The sequence below is a fragment of the Drosophila albomicans genome, chromosome 3 (genome assembly GCF_009650485.2).
Source record: "Drosophila albomicans strain 15112-1751.03 chromosome 3, ASM965048v2, whole genome shotgun sequence".
In the NCBI taxonomy this organism is placed as follows: Eukaryota; Metazoa; Arthropoda; class Insecta; order Diptera; family Drosophilidae; genus Drosophila; species Drosophila albomicans.
This window is the reverse complement of record NC_047629.2, coordinates 27,856,866-27,878,122: the sequence shown is the minus strand read 5'-3', so window position 1 is coordinate 27,878,122 and position 21,257 is coordinate 27,856,866. Positions and strand designations below refer to the sequence as shown.

The 21,257-nt window shown below is 38.2% G+C and overlaps 5 protein-coding genes across 6 annotated transcripts in view; 3 read left to right on the top strand and 2 right to left on the bottom strand.

Annotated features, from left to right (window-relative positions):
• LOC117570021 (probable serine/threonine-protein kinase DDB_G0282963) overlaps positions 1-7,284 on the top strand; it is a 29,569-nt gene extending 22,285 nt beyond the window's left edge. The window contains exons 3-5 of one of the 2 annotated variants that reach the window (XM_034251437.2): positions 2,415-2,705; positions 3,173-3,235; positions 4,939-7,284. In XM_034251437.2, coding sequence (XP_034107328.1) covers positions 2,415-2,705; positions 3,173-3,235; positions 4,939-6,231 — 1,647 coding nt within the window. In that variant the 3' untranslated portion in view covers positions 6,232-7,284. The remainder of the gene's footprint in view (positions 1-2,414; positions 2,706-3,172; positions 3,236-4,938) is intronic. The other variant, XM_034251438.2, reaches the window with a different exon arrangement.
• A 7,816-nt stretch (positions 7,285-15,100) lies between these two features.
• On the top strand, positions 15,101-16,031 carry LOC117571358 (protein Gemin2). The gene is made up of 2 exons (XM_034253466.2): positions 15,101-15,366; positions 15,420-16,031. Exons 1-2 carry the CDS (start codon positions 15,160-15,162, stop codon positions 15,975-15,977), a joined length of 765 nt encoding a protein of 254 aa, XP_034109357.1. The 5' UTR covers positions 15,101-15,159; the 3' UTR covers positions 15,978-16,031.
• On the bottom strand, positions 16,025-17,091 carry LOC117571356 (spermatogenesis associated 6-like protein). Its single transcript, XM_034253465.2, has 2 exons — positions 16,839-17,091; positions 16,025-16,776 (listed from the first exon to the last, which is right to left on the bottom strand). Exons 1-2 carry the CDS (start codon positions 16,884-16,886, stop codon positions 16,036-16,038), a joined length of 789 nt encoding a protein of 262 aa, XP_034109356.1. The 5' UTR covers positions 16,887-17,091; the 3' UTR covers positions 16,025-16,035.
• A 183-nt stretch (positions 17,092-17,274) lies between these two features.
• LOC117571097 (protein canopy homolog 4) lies at positions 17,275-18,390 on the top strand. The gene has a single exon (XM_034253079.2). The coding sequence runs from the start codon at positions 17,352-17,354 to the stop codon at positions 18,039-18,041; it is 690 nt and encodes a 229-aa protein (XP_034108970.1). The 5' UTR covers positions 17,275-17,351; the 3' UTR covers positions 18,042-18,390.
• A 339-nt stretch (positions 18,391-18,729) lies between these two features.
• Positions 18,730-20,821, bottom strand: LOC117570127 (UPF0489 protein C5orf22 homolog). Its single transcript, XM_034251591.2, has 2 exons — positions 20,028-20,821; positions 18,730-19,960 (listed from the first exon to the last, which is right to left on the bottom strand). Exons 1-2 carry the CDS (start codon positions 20,560-20,562, stop codon positions 19,059-19,061), a joined length of 1,437 nt encoding a protein of 478 aa, XP_034107482.1. The 5' UTR covers positions 20,563-20,821; the 3' UTR covers positions 18,730-19,058.
• Positions 20,822-21,257: the final 436 nt, after the last annotated feature.

Below are 21,257 nucleotides of genomic sequence, written 5' to 3'. Positions count from 1 at the left end.
GTATAAATATTCTAAAGTAAATTGTTGGAAATATTTTGCGAACTAGAATCTGCAAAATATTTCTGCAAATATTTAAACGCTTTAACTTTATCATAAATTTAGAATATGCCAAATATTTGTACTAAAAAATGGTTTGTATAGAAGTTATTCAGTCGCTTCAATAACATCATAAATTTAGCAAATGCTTAAATATGACTGAAAATCTTTTATTTTCAATGAAAATTTTCGTGTATTCAGAAATTAATTAACAAATAAAGCAAATGAAAATATTCATTAAAATAAAAGTGAAATTCTTGTAAATGAAGCTGTACAAATATCGTGACTAACGTGCAATGCCTTCGACTGGAGCTGCAATAACTGTGGCTTATCGGTAAATGCAACATGGCGGCGACGAGGCACGTGGCACGTTGCCTCCGCGATAAGTTTGTACTTCCCTTTGCCATTTGTTGTTGTCGTTGTTGTTGCTGTCATTGTTGCTGTTTTCGCTGGCAGCTCACATTTGTCAACGGCAGAAAACAGCAAAGCACACACACACACACAAACACAACGGCTCACACTCATATCCGTTGAGAGACCTTTCACACGACATACACACAAATTGCAATAAGAAAGTCAGACAACAACAACAGGAACAACGAAAACAACAAATACAAAAGCTCTCGTTAAATTGAAAAAATAATACACACCGAAACGGTGCGAGCAAATTCCCAAATGGAGAACCGCCGTCAGCCGAACATACAACTAAATACATACATACAACTATATACACACACACACTAACACAGATGCAGAGATGGCAACACAGAGGAGTACACTTATACTCTTACAGCAACAGGGCAAACACAAATATTTATTGGCATTGAGCGCAAAATGCATTTTGGTTTATTTAACACGCATACATCGAAGCCCACACTCTCACACACACTCATATAGGTAGACAGACGCCCTCACAATACACACACGCAGAGACTGACACGAGTACAGCTCCAATAAAAAAGCGAAGGCTGAATTTAAAAACAGTTAATGTATTAATAAATGACAGCAGCTGCTACGCTCATACGAGCATGCAAGACAAGATAACGCAGCAATATAACATGATAACCCACACAGTGAAACTCATATGATATTGTGAATATACAAATAACAATTTACAGGAGAGCTTAAATTAATTCATTTTAGCAAATATTTCAAATAAAGCTGAATACACCTAAAAACGTGACTTGATATTGATCTCGCAAATTTCAATAAATTTAAAGCAAATGCTTTAATGATTAAGTTGATAAAATACTTTTTTTCACATATTTAGTTCACTTCTTAAAAATATATATAAAAAAAAAATATATATAAAAAATTATACTTAATATGCATAATTTCAATCATATTAAAACCTTAATGCATTCCCTTTTCAAAATTGTGTTATTTCTCTAAGTAATTAAAGTTTCATTTAAAAATTTTATGGTTTTACATAACTTTTTTTATATTTGTATGAAGGGTATATCTGTTTGAATTGAATAAATTAGATTTATTTAGAAATATATTGAAATGTATTATTTTTTTAAATCAATACCGAATACAATTTTTTATTGCAATGAAATTAGATACATAGAGCGACTAAAGCCTTTTGGCTATAATTAAAATTTTAATCTTCAATCTACAAATGAAATAAATGTAAAAGCATTTCTTTATTTATTCATTTCATTGTTTCTTATCACAACAAGCTGCAGCTTTCACTAACATTTGAATTTAATATTTGTATTCTAAACTTCTTATTCAATACATTTAAATATGTAAAAAAATAAGCTTCTCAACTTGACATTGCAGTTTCAATTTTTTACTTTGGCAAATGAGTATTTTTCAATTACATACATTAATAATAAAATAATAATAAATTATATACATTGTTAATATTATTGCTAGCAATACATCCGTTTTAATTTAATTTTAAATATGTCAAAAATAATAATTTGCTTTGATTTCAAATTGCAGTTGTATATTTACTTAAGCAATTTGAATATTTTTTAATGATATATGTTATTTATATAAAGTAAATATTTTACATAGTAATATTTCAAAAATACTCAATAACATATGCCACAATGAAAACATAAAATGATAACTGTGTAAACACACTCGATGATTGTAAATCAATTTACGAGTAAAGTTGCGCCCAAAAGTATGCAATCTTTTTTATGCAAATCCAATCAACAACCATTTTGGCCGTGTTATTCAATGTGTGTATTTATATATATGCGCATTCAATGAAATTTGACAATTTTGTAGCGCAGTAGTGTTTAAATACGACAAATTAATTGGCAAATTGGTTTACACAGTTGTTCGGCCATATGGCTTAAAATCACAGAGCAAACGTCGTTTATTTCGTGGCATTAATCGATTTGGTTTGCGTTTCGTTGCAGAAACAAGAAAAAAGGCGCGAACTGCGCCTAAAGCGATTCTGGCGCTCGCCAAAGACAACATCCTCGGACGATTCGACGGGATATGAGAGTCCGACGCGCACAAAGCCGGCCAGCAGCGATGCCCAGCGTTTCAATCATCTGCACTACACCAGCCTCTCCCAGGGGTCGGGCACCACATCATCCTCGAATGCAGGGGCTGCCGGTGGAGGGGCAAATGGTGGTGCTGGCACGGCGTCGACAAGCAACAAACCATCCTGTTCGCTACCGTTGCTACAGGTGTGGCCCAGCCAGGTAGGCACAAACAGACGACGACAAACAGAACAAAAAAAAAAAACAAAAGGAAACAATGAAACACAGTTCACACAGTTATCTCTCTTTACTCTCTCAGTCTATGAGTGCGTGCGAATGTGTGTGTGTGCCTTAAAGTGATCTATGTGTGTGAATGTGTAAACTGTGTGAACAAAGAGTTTTGCTGCTGTTGTAGAAATATGATTTCTGTTGTTTCCGTTTCCGTTACAGTTTCTGTTACTGTTTCAGTTGCAGTCTGCGAGGTTATGTTGTGCGTTTTGTGTTAATTTATTTTCAAACTTTTCTCTTTCAAATCCCTGAAAAAAAAAAAACAAAAAACAAAAACTCAAAACAAACCATCTACTACTACTATACAATGTTTCTGTGTGTGCGTTGCGTGTTTGGTTTGGTTTTGATTGCTGGTTTGCTGGTTTACTGGTTTCCTGGTTTGTTGCTGCTGGTTTTGGTAGCCGCTTTTGCGCCAGGAGGGCTTCGTACAGTTGCGTCGTAACAGCGGCCCCGAGGGCCAGCGGGTATGCTTCCGTTCCTTTTTTACTACATCAAGTCTCTCTCTCTTTCTCTCTCTAGTCTTCTCATTTTACTTACTCAACTTACTTTCAACTAATTCTATTACTACAACTAAATCCTAGACTTTTTTGCATGCCTCGATTAACATATTTAAAGCAAACGAGCTCCCATTAGCTCGCTCTACAAATTCTATTTTTGACTAAATTGTGTATAGCATTTTTTAAGCAAACCTACCCGTAATACTTGAGGTTTTTTGCGTATATTTTTTATATCAAGTTTTTTTTCAAACTAGACTTTTATTGGGCTCTTTTGTCGAATTCTTGTATAACTTTTTACTTATTTATATATGCACAACATAAGAGGATTAATCGATATTAATTGCAATAAAATGTTGTACATTTTTAAAGAGCACTTTCCTTTGCTGCACACAGAATTTAAACTTCAGAAAATATAACTCAAATACTTCTGGAAAACATGTTGTAATATATTAAATAGAAAATACGTTTGCCTTCAATAAAATTTAAATTATCACAATAGATTTTCATTCGGAAAGAATATATATTTCAAAATGCTGAAGAATATGTTGTATATATTAGGTATACATTTTTTTTTAACTATCAATAAAATGCCAAATAAAATATCAATATAATATTTTAAATCAGAAAAAAAATCAAATATTGTTGATAAGTATACTGTAAGAAAAATATTATTTAGATAACAAGAAATCTTAATTATCAAATTTTATCAACAAATATAGAATTCTGCCGAACAAAAACGCACGTAAAAATGAATAGTATAAAAACATTTAACAACATTTAATTTGCAATGAGTAAAAATAAAACAAATATTACTGATGAAAATAGTCTGTAATATATTACACAATATTTAGATATCCAAAAAATTCAGTTTACATTATCAACCTTAGACTTTCAACGATAAAATAATAAATCAAGTAACGCAATACATTATTTTAAATATCATGAAAATTCTTTTTAAATTGACAACCAGAAATAATAAATTAAATAATATTGAAGAACATGTTCTAATATACTACACAAGAAATTATTTTAAGTATCAATACAATTCTACTTAAATTATCCACATTTTTAACTAGATGAGTATAAATTTCGAATTAAAATATTCCCAAACAAAAAACTTAAATTACAAGTTCAATAATCATGTTGTAATTAATGAGCAGCAAATTAAGAGTATTACATATTTTATGTTCTTTTTCAAATACAACGGAAACTTTTTGATTGCGTGCGGACGCGAAAGCAAAAAGTTTTGGCAAAAGTTACAGAAAGTTAGTTTGTGATTTCTGCAAATCTGAAGAACAAATTTTTCTTTGCCATTTCGTTGAATATTTATTTTGAGAGTGCAGATACAACACGACACCAACAACTGTGTACATATTTTATATCAACATTTTGTATTAAATTTGTAGATGATATCGATTAATTCTCAGTTCTACACAGAGTCATGTGTAAGTAAATCTCAATCCCTGAACCCACACGATTCTCACCATGTAAATATGCAAAAAAAAAAACACCAAAAAAGTCACCGAACTAATCTTAATCCTCTAACAATGAAATGCGTTTCCCAGCACCGAAAAAGAAAGCTTAAAAATCCCCCTCCAAAAGAAAAAAGAAAAGATTTAACAACCGAAAAGTCTTGCACTTTGATTACAAATTTCATTGGCTGTTTACAGGATTCACCGCGCGGCGAAGCGGACGGACAATCCTTCATCTTTCCCGCCATTGTGGAGACCAGTGTGGGTGCTCCATCGACGAGCAGCAGCAGCGGGAACAACAACAACAGTGACAACCACAACTCGACAGGAAGCAACACAACAACAACAGCAACCACCAGACGCAGCAACAATCATCTGACACTGAGCACAGAGCGTCGCAGCTCGCTGTACTGTGATACTCTCCATGCCGGCGACTCTGGCATCGATTCTGTGCAGGCATCGCCATCGCCAAATGCATTCATCGCACCGCCGGGCATCCTTGGGCTCCCTCATGGCCAAACCGGAGGCGGCTCGTGTCATGTGTCGCCCACAAGCACGCCGACGCAGGGTTCGCCAAATTTATCGCTGGGCCGGCGGCACATGAGGAACAGCATCTGTGTGGTGCCCAGCGGGAGTGCGGCAGCGAATTATCGCCGCAAATCGAGCGCATTGTTGCATCCGGATCATGCGCGTCTGTTTGCATTGCGCATGAAGCATGCAGCTGCTTTGGAGAGGGCGCAAACGTCGCCGGATCAAACATCGATCGAGGATGCGAACGAGTTTCACGACAACGGACTGGCGACGAATATGCGTTTGTGCTCGGCCTCGTCGTCGACGACGTCGTCGCTGACATCCGTGGCAGCGGTCAGCCTGGGCGGGGGTGTGGCAGCCGCTGGCGTTGGCGTGGGCATGGGCATTGGCATTGGCGTTGGTGGGCTGGGCTGTGGCAGCAGCGGTGGCATTGCCACCGCCAGCAGCGGCGCCTGCTCCTCCTCTGCCTTTGCTGTTGGCGCAGGCGCGGGCGCACAGCAGCGCGTCTCCGATCCCTGGCTGCAGCCGCAATCCGATCGTGATTCACGCCATGGCGGACATCACCACCATCATCACCATCATCAGCAGCAACACCACCAGCAGTCGCAGCAGCATCACGATGGCCGTCGCCGGTCATCGACAATGACCGCCCGCTATTCGCTGTTCGATGCCCTCGATCTGGAGTACGTGCTGCTCCGGGCGGCGGCTCGCGGCTCTGTGGGTCCCTACTCGCTCAGCGAGTCCATACACAAGCTGACCTTCACTCAGTCGCTGGCATTCCCCGCCCTCGCACGGGGTCTGGCCACGAAGCGCCGCCGTTCGGCAACGCACACCAGTTCCAGGCCGCTGAATCCGCATGAATCCGGTTTGAATACGTGCGCCAAAGTGGTCACCGCCGTCGTCCTGGTGGCCATCTCGTTCATGGTCTTTTTGATAGTGTACAAATTTGTGCGCACGTGAGGTTTGCTCCTGGCCCCGACGCCAGACTTCGCTGTCACATATCAGACGAGCAGCAGCAGCAGCTACGAGTATCCGCATCCGGATGGAGGCGAGACCACATCCACATCCTCGTACTCGTTCTCGTCCACAACGGCAGGCCGCAGTCTGGGCAAACATTTGTCGGGGTTCAGGAGCCAATTAGGTGTCAAAGAGGCGGACTTTCAGTAGCAGACGGAAATTGTGCGCAAAGTGCGGTAACGAAAAATTTTGTGATAAACTTTTCAAATGACAAGCAAATTTCCACACACACACCCTCAAACAAACACACACACATACAGATAGAAGGCTTACAGTTAGGCTTGTAAATGTTTCAATTGCAGTAATAGCATTATCATTATCAATAGTAAACATATGATACTATACTATATATAAATAACAATTATTTTTATATATAATTAATTGTAAGCGCTTCAACTCGCTGCTAAAAAAAACTCGCGCGCGCCTCAAAAAATCGCTGGTAAAAAAATGCGCGCGGCATTTCTCGCATTTCTTAGAGCGTAGGAGATGTTTTTTTGTAATAAATATAATAATAAACAATAAAATAACTATCGAATAAATTCATTTCATTATTTAAAGTGCCTAACTAACTCTTGAGCTATAAATATATATTTCATTTTTTGAATATCGAATTTAACCTTTTACCAGAAATCTTCATTCATTTATTGGCAGCAGCTTCGTTAAGAAATTTATCAACTTCAAATAGTTTTTTCATTTGTTTACCAACAATCAAAAGTTTTTTAACCGCAATTTTATTCATGTAAATTATGTGGTGTTGAAATTGGTTTTTTTTACCTAACAAATTGTTATTAAATGGTCAATATGCAAATTTATGTGGCTGAACAAATTGGAAGGAGCGGTGAAGTGCAGCGTGAATGAAGGCAAATTTATTATTTTTATAAAAACGTTTTTTATTAAAAGTTTGCATAAATTAAGTTCACATCAGTGGCGTTGAGTGCATTAACTTTTACTCACTTAGCACATTGATATTTACAAATGCATTTCGACTTTTTCATTCGTTCGAGAGTGCTCGACTGTGAGATACCCGTTAGTTGTTTTGAGTAAAAGCAAACAGTGCGGTATTATTCTTAAAATATACCGAATTACTATATCGAAAAATATCAAAATATACTGAATGCTGTATAAAAATACTATTACATTTAAAATATATCAGATAATATTTCAGTATATTTGGTAGATAAATATACTTTTACACTCGAAATATACCATAGAGTTCAAAATATGCCAGATTGTTAACCAATGCAACTAAAACCCGACTGCTGAAGCTGTTTTATGCTACAAAACCCCAATTCTGAAGTAACTTCTATTAACTAATAATAACTTTCCTTCTACTCTGAGGGTGTCGGGTATAAAAAGATATGTTTCATGAAAAATTTAATATAAAAAATGTTCAGTATTTAAGATATACTGAAAATTCTTTAAAGACAAATAAATTTGCTTGTTGTTGTTTTATTGCAAAACTTACATTTTATTTAGAAATATATTTCAAAGTTTCAGTACTTATTTCATATCTTTTAACTAATAAGAGTATTTTATAATATATAAAATTAATATGTTGAAAATATTGTTTTCTTTTTTTCATACAAAAACTGTTAGTAAATTTTGAATAATCCAATTTTATGTAATATTATATAAATTTATTCGTTTAATTCTTCGCCAAAGATATTTGCCTCCTCACTTCACTTCACCTTCCTTACAGCAGCCTCTTTATTAGTGTAATATTTCAAAATATTTCATTTTAAAAAATAAGCAAATTATATGAAATTATTTTTAAAGTAAATACGAATCAAATCGTATTGTATTTATATGTAATTAGATGTGCATCAACAAGAAAAATATTTACGAAATTATGTACTGAGTTGTTAGATGGCTAAAAAAAACAAAAATCCAAATTGAGGTAATTGAATTATGAACATAGAAAAAACAAACACAATGTGCGAATGCATCAAGTTAAATATTTATGGTAGTTATTTACATAACATAGTTATACAATGAGAAATATATCTAGCGTAAATGTTTATAAATGTACATTTAAGCGGCTTAATTGTGACAAAGCACTTGCTGAATACAGAAAGAAACAAAAACTCTCTCTACTCTTAACTTGCTGCCTTACTCTTCCCAATAACAACTCAACTCAACTCAACCCAACTCAAAATTCATTTTAAACTTGCTGCCTTACTTTCCTAACAATTTTACAAAAAAAACCAAAACCAAATACAAAAAGAATTACATAAAAAATACTAAAAACGAAAAATACAAAAAAATACTATATATATTTTAAATTAATGCACACCTCTACAAAATCTCAGAGCCTTTTTCCAATTTTCACTTTCTATGAGCTTGGCTTCAAAATTATGCAAATCATTTTATAAAAATAAATCCAAAAAAAAGGTATGTTTAATTAAATGTTAAAATAAAGAAAAAATAATATACAAATTAATGCTGGCGTAAGTTTTAGTTTCTCTTTTTTTACGAACCACGAATTAAAAAAAAGGAACGAATATTTAAATAAAAATAATAATGAAAAATGCGTAATTACATTTAAATAAAATTGAAAGAAAAACTTGTTGGGAAAACTCGTTGAAAAGCGTCACGTTAATTAATGTTTAATTAAGGCTGTCGTCTGTGTTTCGACACTGCAAAATATGCATGCAACGAGTGGCAAATAAATGCAAATAAATATTTAATGTCCACACTATCAAATTGTCCCAGCAGCTGCCCCCTCTCCCCTCACACTCCCCTTCCCTAACTGTCCTTGTATAAAAACAACAAGAAGAACAACTAAATGTAACTGAAGTATGTTTGAAACGTGCAACAATAAACATTTTCAAATGAAATTTCAAAAGTTTGTGTTTGCTTTTAGTGGGTGCAAAATAATATTGAAAATCGTTTCAGCAAAAATCAATATTTCATATTAAAACAAGTAAGAAAACTACAGTCGAATGTGCTCGATAGCGAGATACCCGATAGGCATTTTAAATAAGAACAAAAAAGTGCGGTATTATTTTTAAAATGTACCAAATTAATATACCACAAAAATATCAAAATATGCCGATGGATATATGCCGAAAATACTAAAAATATATCGTTGTATATATTGATAGATTACTATATTCAAAATATACCATATAGATGATCATACGGACGGACAGACAGACAGACGGGCATGGCTTGAATCGAATATAGAACATATGTATACTCTATAGGGTCGGAGATGCCTCCATCTGCCTGTTACACACATTTCACAAATTTATGCTACCCTTCTGGGTAATGGGTATAAAAAGTGAATTTGAAATGGGAACTCTGAACAAAAATAAATATTATTTAATCTCAGACATTTCTTTGAATTTAATTGAAAACTGAATTTCATTTAAATCAGTGAGCAGAGGATTGGACTGAAGCCACTGAGGCCTCGGGTCAGGCCATGTTCAAAAGTTCTCAGTTGTCAGAGCACTAATTAAAAGTGACAAGGATACAGTAAAGTGTGCAGGATATTCATGCATATTTATGCAAGTGAAGAATGAGTTGATGATTTATGGCTTGGATTGATGGCAACAGCAACAGGCTGTAATGATTGTAATGAAAACTAATTGGAAATGCTCCGAAAAGTACAATACAAAGATAATTCTGAGGAAAAGCAAACAAAAGATGCCATGGGGAATCATTAGCAAAAGTAACTGCTGATGTGTAAATTATAAATTACAGCTCATTTAATTCGATTGTCACTTTCAGCGAATATAAATCATTTTTGTTCACAATTAAATGGTTAACATTTTTGTTTACTTAAAAGGGAAATTATTATTAGCCAAGTTTAACTTGTTTACAAATGCAATAATTGAGTTTGAAATTGATAAAATAATTACGATTGCTTTATAAAATAAATATGCGCTGAATTTCATTTGCGAATTCACAAAGTACTGACAGAGGAATTATACAAATATAGATATATATATGTGTGTGTGCGTGTGTTTGTACAAATATCCTGGCAATTTCTATAGAACAAATCCCTGACCGATTCAACCCATTGGCAAATAAGAGCAAAATTTACACACACACACACACACGTTTGCATTTGAACACATACATCAGAGGAACTCAGCAAATCTCAGAGGCGACTTCATCCTTAACTATTCTCATATATTATGCTTCTGTCTTAGTCTCACCCTTTCACTCTCTGTCTCTGTCTGTTCGCTGTCTGTTTGGCAAGTTAACAACTTAATACGATTTCTGTGATAAATTGCTGGTGCTTGCAGTGCGCATTTCCTGCCAAATCGTAATCTAAATAATTAAGCAAACTCAATTAGATTTTGTCAGAAAATTAGACAGTCCACATGACACACACATACATATGAGACGAGCACATTTGCCAGAGTCAACGACTTGGAAGCGTTGCTCCAATTTGGTGTTGATTTGATTCACAGCAAATTAAATTAAGTTGAAAGACAGCAAAGCACAGCAATGGCCAAGAAAAGGACATGTGGAAAAAACGAAGAAGAACAAACATACAAGAAGATGACGAAACAGTTGATGAAAGCAGCTCAAGATTGGCAAAGAAAATACAGATTAAGTATGCTGGAATATGAGATACCGCGTTTTAAAGATTTTAAGAAAAACACAGCAAAAAAAAAATTCCTAGTCGCAATTTAGAGTTCGATATTTATTCTTTTTTGTTTTTAGAATATATAATACTATTAACTCATTTTCGTATTATTAAATTGTAATAAAATATATATATTTACTTTTAATACAACCTCAACAATTTTCCCGAAAGGCTTGATAAAATTATTATCTAATAAAATATTATTAGCGTATTCTCAGTATTCAAAATGCAAACGCAAGTCAGTTAAACTCTTTAAACCACTTTTGTAAAAACATTACAGGGTATTAAGGCAGGCATATGTGTAATTTGTGTTGCCGTTGTCGACTTCTGTACGAATCTAGTGCATAATTAAGCGTAAAGAACCACAGAAAGAGAAACAAAAGCAAAAGCAAAAGTAGAAACAGCAACAGCAACAGTAACAGAATTTCTTCTTCATTTCAAAGGCAAAGCCGTAGCCGGAAACGAGACATTGTGGAATATAGTCGTACTATATGGTGCTATATATTACACAAACGCTCTCACAGGCAAACACATGTACATTAGGCGAGTATCGATGTTTGCTTTTTGCAGCTCAAAGCTGAAGTTGTTCTAGAAAAAGGGAAACCCAAAAAAATGTTGCCTACTTTTTAGCGCAAGTTCTTTAAATGCTAATTCATTGCTTTAATTTGCATTCTCTCCATATTGCTTGTGCGCCCCAATTAATTAAAGCAACGAAACGAAAAAAAGAATAAAGTCGCAATCTGAGCGAATTCTTTTTGGGGAATGCGTCTCGCACATAACATAACATAACATAGTATAATATATACATATGTATGTCCATTTCATACGGCCTCTGCTCCGTTTGTGTGTGTGTTTTTTTTTCGAGGCGGCAGGCGGCACTTGCATTAAAAATGCTCAACATTTTTACCTTTTGATATGGCTCGACCTGGGCATATTTTTAGATCTCAAGGTTGGAAAGCGGAGCGACGGATACGAATGCGGATGTGGATGATTTGAAAGGTGGTAAAGCAAACGGCGGGTTGGCGTTGGCGGCAATTCGAGGCATCGCCGCGGGTTAGACACACACATTTACACTCACTCACACACACACAGACAGCCATGTGAGGCACCTTGAGAGCAAAGCAAATGCAGCTGCAACTGCCGCCAGTACGCAGGTGTTGTATGCATTTCGAAACTTGTTGCAAAAAAAAAAAAGGAAAACTGCAGCCCAGTCAACCTTGACTCTGAGTCGTGTCCTTGAGGCATGTGAGCGTTCTCAAATTGAAAAATTGTCGAGCGGCCACTGCGAGCAACATGGCAATATATTTTATTGCGCTTCACATTTGAATTAAAAAACCAACTTCAACGTTAATGCCAAGACTAGCCAAAAACACAATAATGGGTACTTTTAATACCCAATAAAAATACCAATAAAAAAGCATTCTTGTTATGGTAATTTTTTTTTGTTTAACATCTCTAAAATTCGCACATTTGCATGTTGTAAACTGTAAACATAAAATTATTTTCAGAAACTATCAAGCTTAAGGAAAGAAAACCTTCATTCAAACAGTTAAAGATTTGAGATTTATTTCTTTAAACAAACAAAAAAATACAAATTTTATATTATATACATTTTTATGTTGCAATTCTTTAGTTTGGAAACTTTTACTTGAAACTATAAACAGAAAAAGGAATTAAAGCTCATTATTTAAATATGAGATCAAATTAAATAGAGCTAATCTTCAAATTTAATTATTTTCTACTTTATTTTTGTAGTTATGTTTACTTGTATTTGGAGAAAAACTAGACTTTAACCTAATAAGAAAACTAGGAAAAGATTAAAGCCAGGCGAAAATCAATTTAAATACCTAAAAAACCGAAGTATTATCAAATATTATATTATATTATTGTATATACTAATTTTTTTGTGGTAGTTTGATTTTTTAATCAATTCCCATTTAAGTGTAATTGATGAAGAATTTAGTGACACAAAAAATCCAACTTTTTGCTCCGCATAAAATTAAATCAAAATATTATTTTAATTATATGTATTTGTATACTATGTTGTAAATTATATTTTGCTTAGTCATCTCAAATTTGATTAACTTTAATTAGAAGGATAACGTAAAAGTGTAAATTAAAAAAAAAAAACAAGCCAAGGGGGAAAAAATCCAATCGAAGACCTAAAAGGATGAGCTTTTTTTTTGTAAACTGAAATTATTTTTAGCCAAGGCGTAAATTACCAAAGAAGAGCAAAGAAATGGTCAAAGACAAAGTAAGTAAGTAAGTGAAGAAGCAAGTACAAGGAGAAAAGCATTTCTCGTATCTTGAAATTTTGAAGACCTTTTCGCATTTCAATTAAAAATGATTAAAGATACACAGAGAAAAAGGTTAAAGGGCCCACGCAGCACAAATTTTGCGGGTAAATAACTTTTGATAAAAACACACACAAATATTTTGGTAGGCACTTTTTGGAGGCACTCTCACACACACACACACACATAAACAAACGAAGTTTTAAATAAATGCCCAAATTGGGCAGACAACTGAACACTTTCTGCTGTGTTAGTGTGCGTCTGTGAGTGAGTGTGTGTGTGTTTGGGGGTTTAGAGACGCGTGTACATATTTTATGCATACGTCGTCACAACATAACTGCCTCCTGCAACAATGGAAATTAGTTTGCCTTTGCTCATTTCCCTTTTGTGCAAGCATTTTACGAGCCAAAGAAAAAGTCGAGCTTCGTGCAACAGTGCAACAAAAAACAGCAGCTTGCATCGCATTTTTGTTTCCCATCGGCATTGCAAACGCACACACACACTCACACACAAACATACACGCACATTGGGGACAAGTGGAAACAGACAAAAGCGAGTGGACAGCGCGCTGGCAAGCAGCAAGAGAGAGAGCGAGAGAGAACGACAGAAACAGAACCAGCAGCGCAACAGCGACAACGACAGCCAAGAGCGACACAATGTCTACCGTTAGCTGGCTGGCTGTCTGTCTCAGTTTTTTTGCGCATTTCCTTTGCTCACATTTCCCAGAGGGTATATTAGACTGAGTAGCAAAAAGCGAGCAGCACAACGCAAAGTAGAAAACGAAAACTATTTATGCAGCAAGCGAAAAGCAAACAAACAGAAAGCTTTCGCTCTCCTTCTCTCCCTCGCACTCTCTCCTGCAGATCAAGTCTCGCTTACACTTACTTTACAGGGTGTAGCTCAATGCATAGCAGCTGTTGTTGTTGCCCTTTACAGCTTTTTAATAATTCTTTTATGATTTCCTTATGACACGCATAAGCTCACTTGGTCGAGCAGTTTGCAATTTCAATTTTAAATTTCTCCCAACACATGCACACAATTGTCTGTGTGCGTGTGTACGTGTGTGCATGTGCGTTTCCTGCACTCCATTTTATTGTGTTATTATTGTGATTGTTTTTGCTGGCCCTTGGCTAATGCCTTGGCACTGTTTTTAATGAATTTTAAATGTGACTTCACTTAACGCACAAATTTAATAAACATTTTTGATATGTAACTATGCGCGCAGGAAACAATTTTCAAATCTATAGCTTCGCCATCCGACGCAGAGCAAAGAAAGTGCAGAGTCCAGACAATACAAATGCCATCCAGAGCAGTTTCGTCTCGTAGAGTCTGCGTCCCCTCTCAGAATACAACAATTCACAGCGTTGTTCCCTGTGCTTGACAGCTAATTGAGGGCAAGTTTCTTCTTACGGCTATTTTATAGCCATCTCACAAAAGGTCCTGTCCGCCCGGAACAATAAGGGATCCTTGTCGGCACCACCTGAGTCTTCATAAGACAATTATGAAATGACCTTTTTATAGCCTATTATTTGCTTGTGCCTCCAAGTGCGCAACTTAGGGCCGAAGGGGACATACAACTTTTATGTTTGACAATATCACAAGTGCTGTCACTGCATAAGCAAATTGGCCAAGCAGAGCGTTACATAAATAAATTAAATATATTGACACTGTACAAACAAGAGAAAGCTAATCCAATATAAAATTTGTTCATTTTACTACTTATTTTGCTCATTATATTAAAGAAGTAACGAATAGCAAACGTACAATGTTGGAAAACAAAACAGTGCCTATTAATTTCAATTCAAATTTAGACGTTAAATTCGATTGGCGATAAGCGCGCAAAATCTATAGAAATCGCTATAACAGCTGTTAACTATCGATAAAAGGCACGAGTGATAGCCATCGATACAAATTGCATGTGTTCGATAGACGCTAATTGCCGGCTGAATTGTTTGGTAGTTTATTTGGTTGATCAAAATGCAAACCGAAGAGGAATCGTTTCAGCTGCAAGCATTGGAAATACAGGAGCCAGATGAAAACTTTGATCCCGAGAAGCAGCCGCAGACCGGTGAGGAGTATCTAATGCACATGCTCTACGAACGCAAACGTTGCCCAGCTATTGTGACCAAACGTTCCGCCAAAATTAAAAGCGATGTATGCAACAACATCGAAATGGTTGCAAGCGTAAGTTGTTAGCATATTGTTGTCCTCAATTGAGTAAAGTGAATTCGCTTTAGCCGCCACTGCCACCGCACAAGTGCCTGCTGCCAACGCCAGAGTGGCGCAATGTTCAAGTCAAGAGTTTCCAGGAGGCGCGTCAACGTGTCACCACCTTGCGCGGCGAGCTGGATGCCCAGCATTATGACCAAAAAGTGGAGCCACCATTGACTACAGATGCCGCAAAATGGTTGCAGTTCTGCCAGCAACAACAGCCGCTGCTGAGCACCTTGCTTCGTCTAAGCCAAAACGACTTGGAGCTTTTGCTAGAGCTGCTCTCCAAGTGGCTGCAACCGGAGCAGGAGTCCAGTGATGATCCCAGCACCTCGGCCAGCGCGCAATCCGTTGATTTATGGCGCGACACTTGGCTAGCACGATGGCTTTATGCCACCCTGGTGTGTCTGCATCTGCCGCTGGAGCCGCACGTGTTCAGCACTTTGCGTTGTATTGGACGCGCCGCTGTGCTGCATCGAAATGTGTTGCAAGAGACGGAACTGGAACGTGCAGCGCCTTACAATCTCATCATTACACTCATTGCCCAAGTCTTTGCGCAGTCTGATTTTGCTGTCTATCTTTAAGTCCATTTTTTGTATTGTTATTCAAATTAAATTATAAGTGCATGTATGTATTTTAATGTTAAACATGGCCAAATAGGCGACTGTAAGCCTGACAAATGTGACAACTGCTGCTCTGGTGCTCTGTTGTGCCACCCAAGTCCGTCGTAGTCGCGTGGCTGCACTGCGTCCAGCTTGAGGTCTGTGAATCTGCACTCAACTGTGTACTGTTCGAACACGTCGACAGTCTCCGGCTGCCTGGGGATGTGGAGTAACTGCAGCTTGCGCTGCTGGGCCAGCAATTAGATTGCTTGGCATGACACACAGCTTGTTGCTTGCGAGGCATCTCCAAGCGACTTAGGCAACGGCTCTCCACATGGCGATTGTTTAGTGGACGCTGCAGATCAATGTGGCAGCTGTTGCGCTGTTTGTCCTGCGTCTGCAGTTCAGCTGAGAGCTCCACCTTGGGTGCCAGAATGCCTGGAAAAGCCGTCGTCGCTTTCATCAGCAGCTGCACATTGTGATCGTGGGCACAGCTGAGGCGTGGAATGGGCGGTTGCATCACATCGGCTAGCTTGCCTATGTAGTAGGCTAAGCGTCTTCCGTTTTGCCACAATGTTATCTCAAGCTGCTCGGCGTTCAGCATCTCACGCATCTTCTCCAGCGAGTCGACGCTCTTGAAGTAGCCCTCCATGTTGAAGTGGTCGTGACACAGCATGGGAAATCGAGGCTCCATGGCGCCTGTGCGAAAATAATATCCAAGTGTCTTGACAGTTGCCTCTAGATAACCGTGTGAGCAGAGCCAAACCCCTGGACAAGTGAGCTATAAAATAGTAAAGGCTTTTTAAAGCAACGAGAAACCTGTTGAGAACTTTGGCTACCAACCGCGTGAAGCTGCAGCTCGAGTCGCACATAGAATCTCTTGTGCGACATGACGGCAGTATCCAAGTGAAAGTGTTTGGAATTTGACTGGCAAAGGGGTGGCTAGTAGTTGGGGATTGGGGAGCATTTTGTCATTGTTTTGGTCACCGTGCAAGCGGTGTTGCCCTTGGCAATCAGTTTAAACAGCGCGCGCTCGATATCGCCAGCTTTTAAACCAGCAACAAGTTATCGATAACAGTTATTTTGCTGTTGCAGTTGCAATTCACAGCTATTTAATATTATTTTGTTTAATTAGGTTTGACTATAAGCTCTCCAGTAGTTTAGAATTATAAATTATAATAAGCTATTGAATTGCTTGTAGAATTAATATGTTATTAATTTCTTATACTGCGTTGAATTTATACGAATTTTATGTGAATGGCAAATTTGGAAGAAGCTGCGCAATAACAAAAAGTAGTCGCAGGTTATCAATTATCACACGTCAGTTTTTGTCGCTGTTTTTAGCAACTGTCCCAAATGTTGCGACCTTTGTTTATATTTTCATTGGTGGCCTTGATCCAACTAAAGGCAACATATGGCCAACAAACCGCCGAGGAAGAACAGGGCGTACGCTATGCAAATCGCTGCGAAGCCTGCAAAATTCTTGCAGCTGAATTGGAGGCGCGTCTCGGTGAAACCGGCAAATCGCACGATGTGATTGAGATCGGGTATTCCGTGGACGATGTGCGTCCCAAGAAGCGCACCGAGTACCGACGCAGCGAATTACGTCTACTCGAATCCCTGGAGAACGTGTGCGAGCGTGTGCTCGAATATAATCTGCACAAGGAGCGCACGGACAGCACAAGATTCGCCAAGGGCATGTCTCAGACATTTCAGACGCTGCACGGCCTGGTAGACAAGGGCGTTAAGGTCGACCTTGGCATACCCTACGAACTGTGGGATAAACCGCCTGTCGAGGTCACTCAAATGAAAACGCAATGCGAAAACATGTTGGAGCAATACGAGGATGAGATTAGCGATTGGTACTTTAAGCTGCAGGAGACGAAGTCGTTGCAGAAGCATTTGTGTGAGGAGCATGTGCTGAAGCATCGCCAGGAGCGCGAGTGCCTCAAGGAACAGCTGCCAGAGCCGAAGCCGGAGAAGAAGGACAAGAAAGCGAAAGGGGAGAAGCAAAAGAAGACGAAGGAAGAGAAGGAGGAGCTATAGAAGCCTTGCCAAGAGAGATTTCTAGTTAAGAATAAAGTGTATTTAAGTTACTCACCGTCGTCTGTGTTCCAAAAGGCTTCCAAAGCGACTGCAGCTAAACTTTGGCACTCTATCGATTAACAACTGCATTTAGGGGGAAACAAAAACCTTGCAAACATTTCCTTTAGCGAAGTTTATACATTGTTCGCTTAACGTGATTAAGAGAATTAGGAAAACTTCCAACCTGAAATATATTTACTAAAGGAATAAATCTCATTTCAGTTAAAAGTTTTAAGTAATAACCAAACACAAAAAAAAAGTATATAATATAAAAAAAAATATCCATACTAAAATAATATATTTCATTTTTGAAAAAAAAAACACTGAATAAATGAATTTTTAAATATTACCTTCACTTTTTCGTTTAAAATATCGTCGAGAAAGCCGTATAGTATTTAATAAGAAATATGTATAACATTTTCTGTAAATTTCAATTTAAAAAATTAAAATTTTATAATTTTCTGACACTTGATAAAGTAATCATAATTTAACGTAAAAGTTAATTAAAAGTCTTAAAACAGTTTTTTGAGTTTATATAAATTTTATATATGATCTCCAATTTTAAATTTATCTTGGCTCCGAAAACTGATAAGGATTAGATGAAAATTATAATAACCTTCCAAGCTGCATATAATTATAACACTTGATCTACATAATTGTCATCTAGTTTATTGCGATAAATTTATAATCACGCTTAGGGGACTTTGTATAAATGTAGCATATGTATTGTATATGTTATGTGTATGTGTGTGTTTGTGTAAGTGTGTGTGTTTACTATGTTTAATAAATACGTTTCGTATGTTTATAATATATTAAGTAAGTTTACTTTGCTCATTTAAATTAGCATGGAGTTTTCGTTGCTGTTTTCTTTGCTGCAATCTTTTCTTTTTATGGAATTTGGAATCATCGGCACGCCCAAGTGAAAGAGATTCAGTTCAGACTTGACGTGAGTGAAGTGGACAATGGGACAGAGGCAGCTTAGAGCTTCATCACATCCCAGGGATCGTCCATGTAGTGCAGAATGGCCTTTTCGTGCAGTTTTTCGCCAAAGACTTCGCGCAGCAGTCGCAGCACTTGCTCCTCGATGAACGCCACCTGATCCTGTGGGCAGTAATCATCCTGAGCTGAATGCGCCATGGTTATGGCCACTGGTGGCACCGGCAGACGCTGCAGGAAGCGCTTAAAGTGCGCAAAGTAATCCTCCAGCTCCTTTTTGGTGCTAATGTGATGCGGCAGTCCATTGTTGTCTGTGGTGCTGCCCGAATCGAAGATGAGCAGCCAATCGATCTCATCATCCGGATACTTGGCCTGCAACTGTTCCGCTAGCTGCAAAATTTTCGCATAGATCTGTGGCGTGACAACTGTCTCATCTGGCGGTTCCAAGCCATCGAAACTGCGCTGCTCCTCCAGGTGCCAAAAGATGCGTTTCAGTGCATCCAATTGCTTTTGTCGTGTCTCCGCCGTGGCACAATAATCCGCAATAGTTGCGGTGCCTGCTTGCTTCGCTGGTTCTACGCTTTCGAAGTGAAAGATTTCGGTGAGCTGGGCATAGCAATTGGCATCCTTGTAGATCTCCAGAAACGGATTCGATGTGCTAAAGAAGTCCAAATCAATGTCGAGTATGAAACCAGTTGCATCCGCCGCAGATAAAAACTGTGTAGGATCCAAATCGTCGGTGTCGGCATCGTGCACCTGAAGTTGCACCGGACGCGACTCTTGGAGTTCGTCGGTGGTGCAATAATTGCCCTCGGCCATGAAGTAATCCAGCGGACAGTCGACGCCAATGCGATCATCTTTGTGCCCAATGCGGAACTCGTGTTTGCCGGTGGGAATCTGTTGGCACCATGAGTTCTTCAGCCAGACAACGCGATTAAAGTGACCTGAAAACGGGTGAGAGGGAAATCTTTATATGCAAACTGAACAGTAAAAGGATAGGTAAGGTTTTACCTGCATAGAGCGTGGGCATGATCCAGTTCTCGATGCTCAGCTCGTTGAGCATGGTGTCTTTGTCGTAGCTGGCGCTGGCCGGGATGTCGCGTGCTACCACCAAATCAGGATGGGAGTCAAAGTGAACCAGCACATTCCGTTCAAGCGGCAGATGTCGTGTGCCCAGACAGCGATAGATGAACTCCAGCACATCGTTGTGATAGTCCACAATAAACACGGGTATCCGGCTGAATTTGCGCAGACTGCTCTGTGTGCTCTGCACGCGCTCCACGGCAACCAGTTGCGGTGGCTCCTCCTCATCATCATCCTTTTGGTCCTCCCCGTTCCCTTCAGTCTGCTGCTCCTCCTCTTGCAGCTTCACCCGCTTGCTTGGCGGCGGTGTCGCCTCCCCATCTCCTTCCCCTTTTCCGTTGCCAGCTTCATCAGCGTCTGCTCCTTTAACAGATTCATCAGCCACAACGCTTTCACTTTGAGGCGACGCTTGCAACTCTGTCGTGGCCGCCGCACTTTCTTTTTCCGTCGTATCCGATTCCATCGGTTGCAATTTGAAATTTAGCTTATTTTTCGTATTTTACGTGTGTTGCACTCGCTGCTGTTGCTTCTTGTCTGGCGCGTGCGAAATGACGCAGACTATTTCACAAATTCACAAAAAAAAATATATATCAAGTAAGGCAGACGACCTCGACGTTCGACGCCGTTTGTTTTAATGCAAACAATACAAACACAGCCAAAAAGCAATTTTTGGGGGGAAATGTGGGATTCGTTGAAGCAGGAGGGGCAAAGACGAGACAAAAAGCTAATGAACCCATTAGTGATGACACATAGCAATAGATATCGAATGCTTCTCCGCAACAGGGCTGCGCAACACAATCGATTGCATGCCCACGAAAACAGCTGTTGATTGCAAAGATGGCGCCTGCAGAGGTTTTTCTTATTTAAATTTAAAATAATTAAAGCCAATTCTCATTTACAGCAGAATTGAACGATGCAAACGTAACACAAGCGCATACAGCTTGATTCTGTTTGGAAGTTTGTGTGCAACAGTTGATTGGGCATCGATACTTTGCGCAAGCAAGCATGAGCGCAACAAGTGGGCAACGTGCGCTATAAAATGGTTGTTGTACCAGCTAAATGTTGCTATAAACGGTCAGTTTTTATGGCACTTTTGCGTTAATTGTTTATCTTCTGAAATTCAAATATAAAGCAAATTACAACAAAAACTAATAATAG

Coding starts and splice junctions, on each gene's coding strand:
- LOC117571358 (XM_034253466.2), top strand. CDS start 15,160: ATGCAAACCGAAGAGGAATCGTTTCAGCTGCAAGCATTGGAAATACAG. Junction 15,367..15,419: donor ACATCGAAATGGTTGCAAGC/GTAAGTTGTTAG, acceptor AATTCGCTTTAG/CCGCCACTGCCACCGCACAA.
- LOC117571356 (XM_034253465.2), bottom strand. CDS start 16,886: ATGTCGCACAAGAGATTCTATGTGCGACTCGAGCTGCAGCTTCACGCG. Junction 16,777..16,838: donor TCGAGCTGCAGCTTCACGCG/GTTGGTAGCCAA, acceptor ACTATTTTATAG/CTCACTTGTCCAGGGGTTTG.
- LOC117571097 (XM_034253079.2), top strand. CDS start 17,352: ATGTTGCGACCTTTGTTTATATTTTCATTGGTGGCCTTGATCCAACTA.
- LOC117570127 (XM_034251591.2), bottom strand. CDS start 20,562: ATGGAATCGGATACGACGGAAAAAGAAAGTGCGGCGGCCACGACAGAG. Junction 19,961..20,027: donor CATGCCCACGCTCTATGCAG/GTAAAACCTTAC, acceptor ACCCGTTTTCAG/GTCACTTTAATCGCGTTGTC.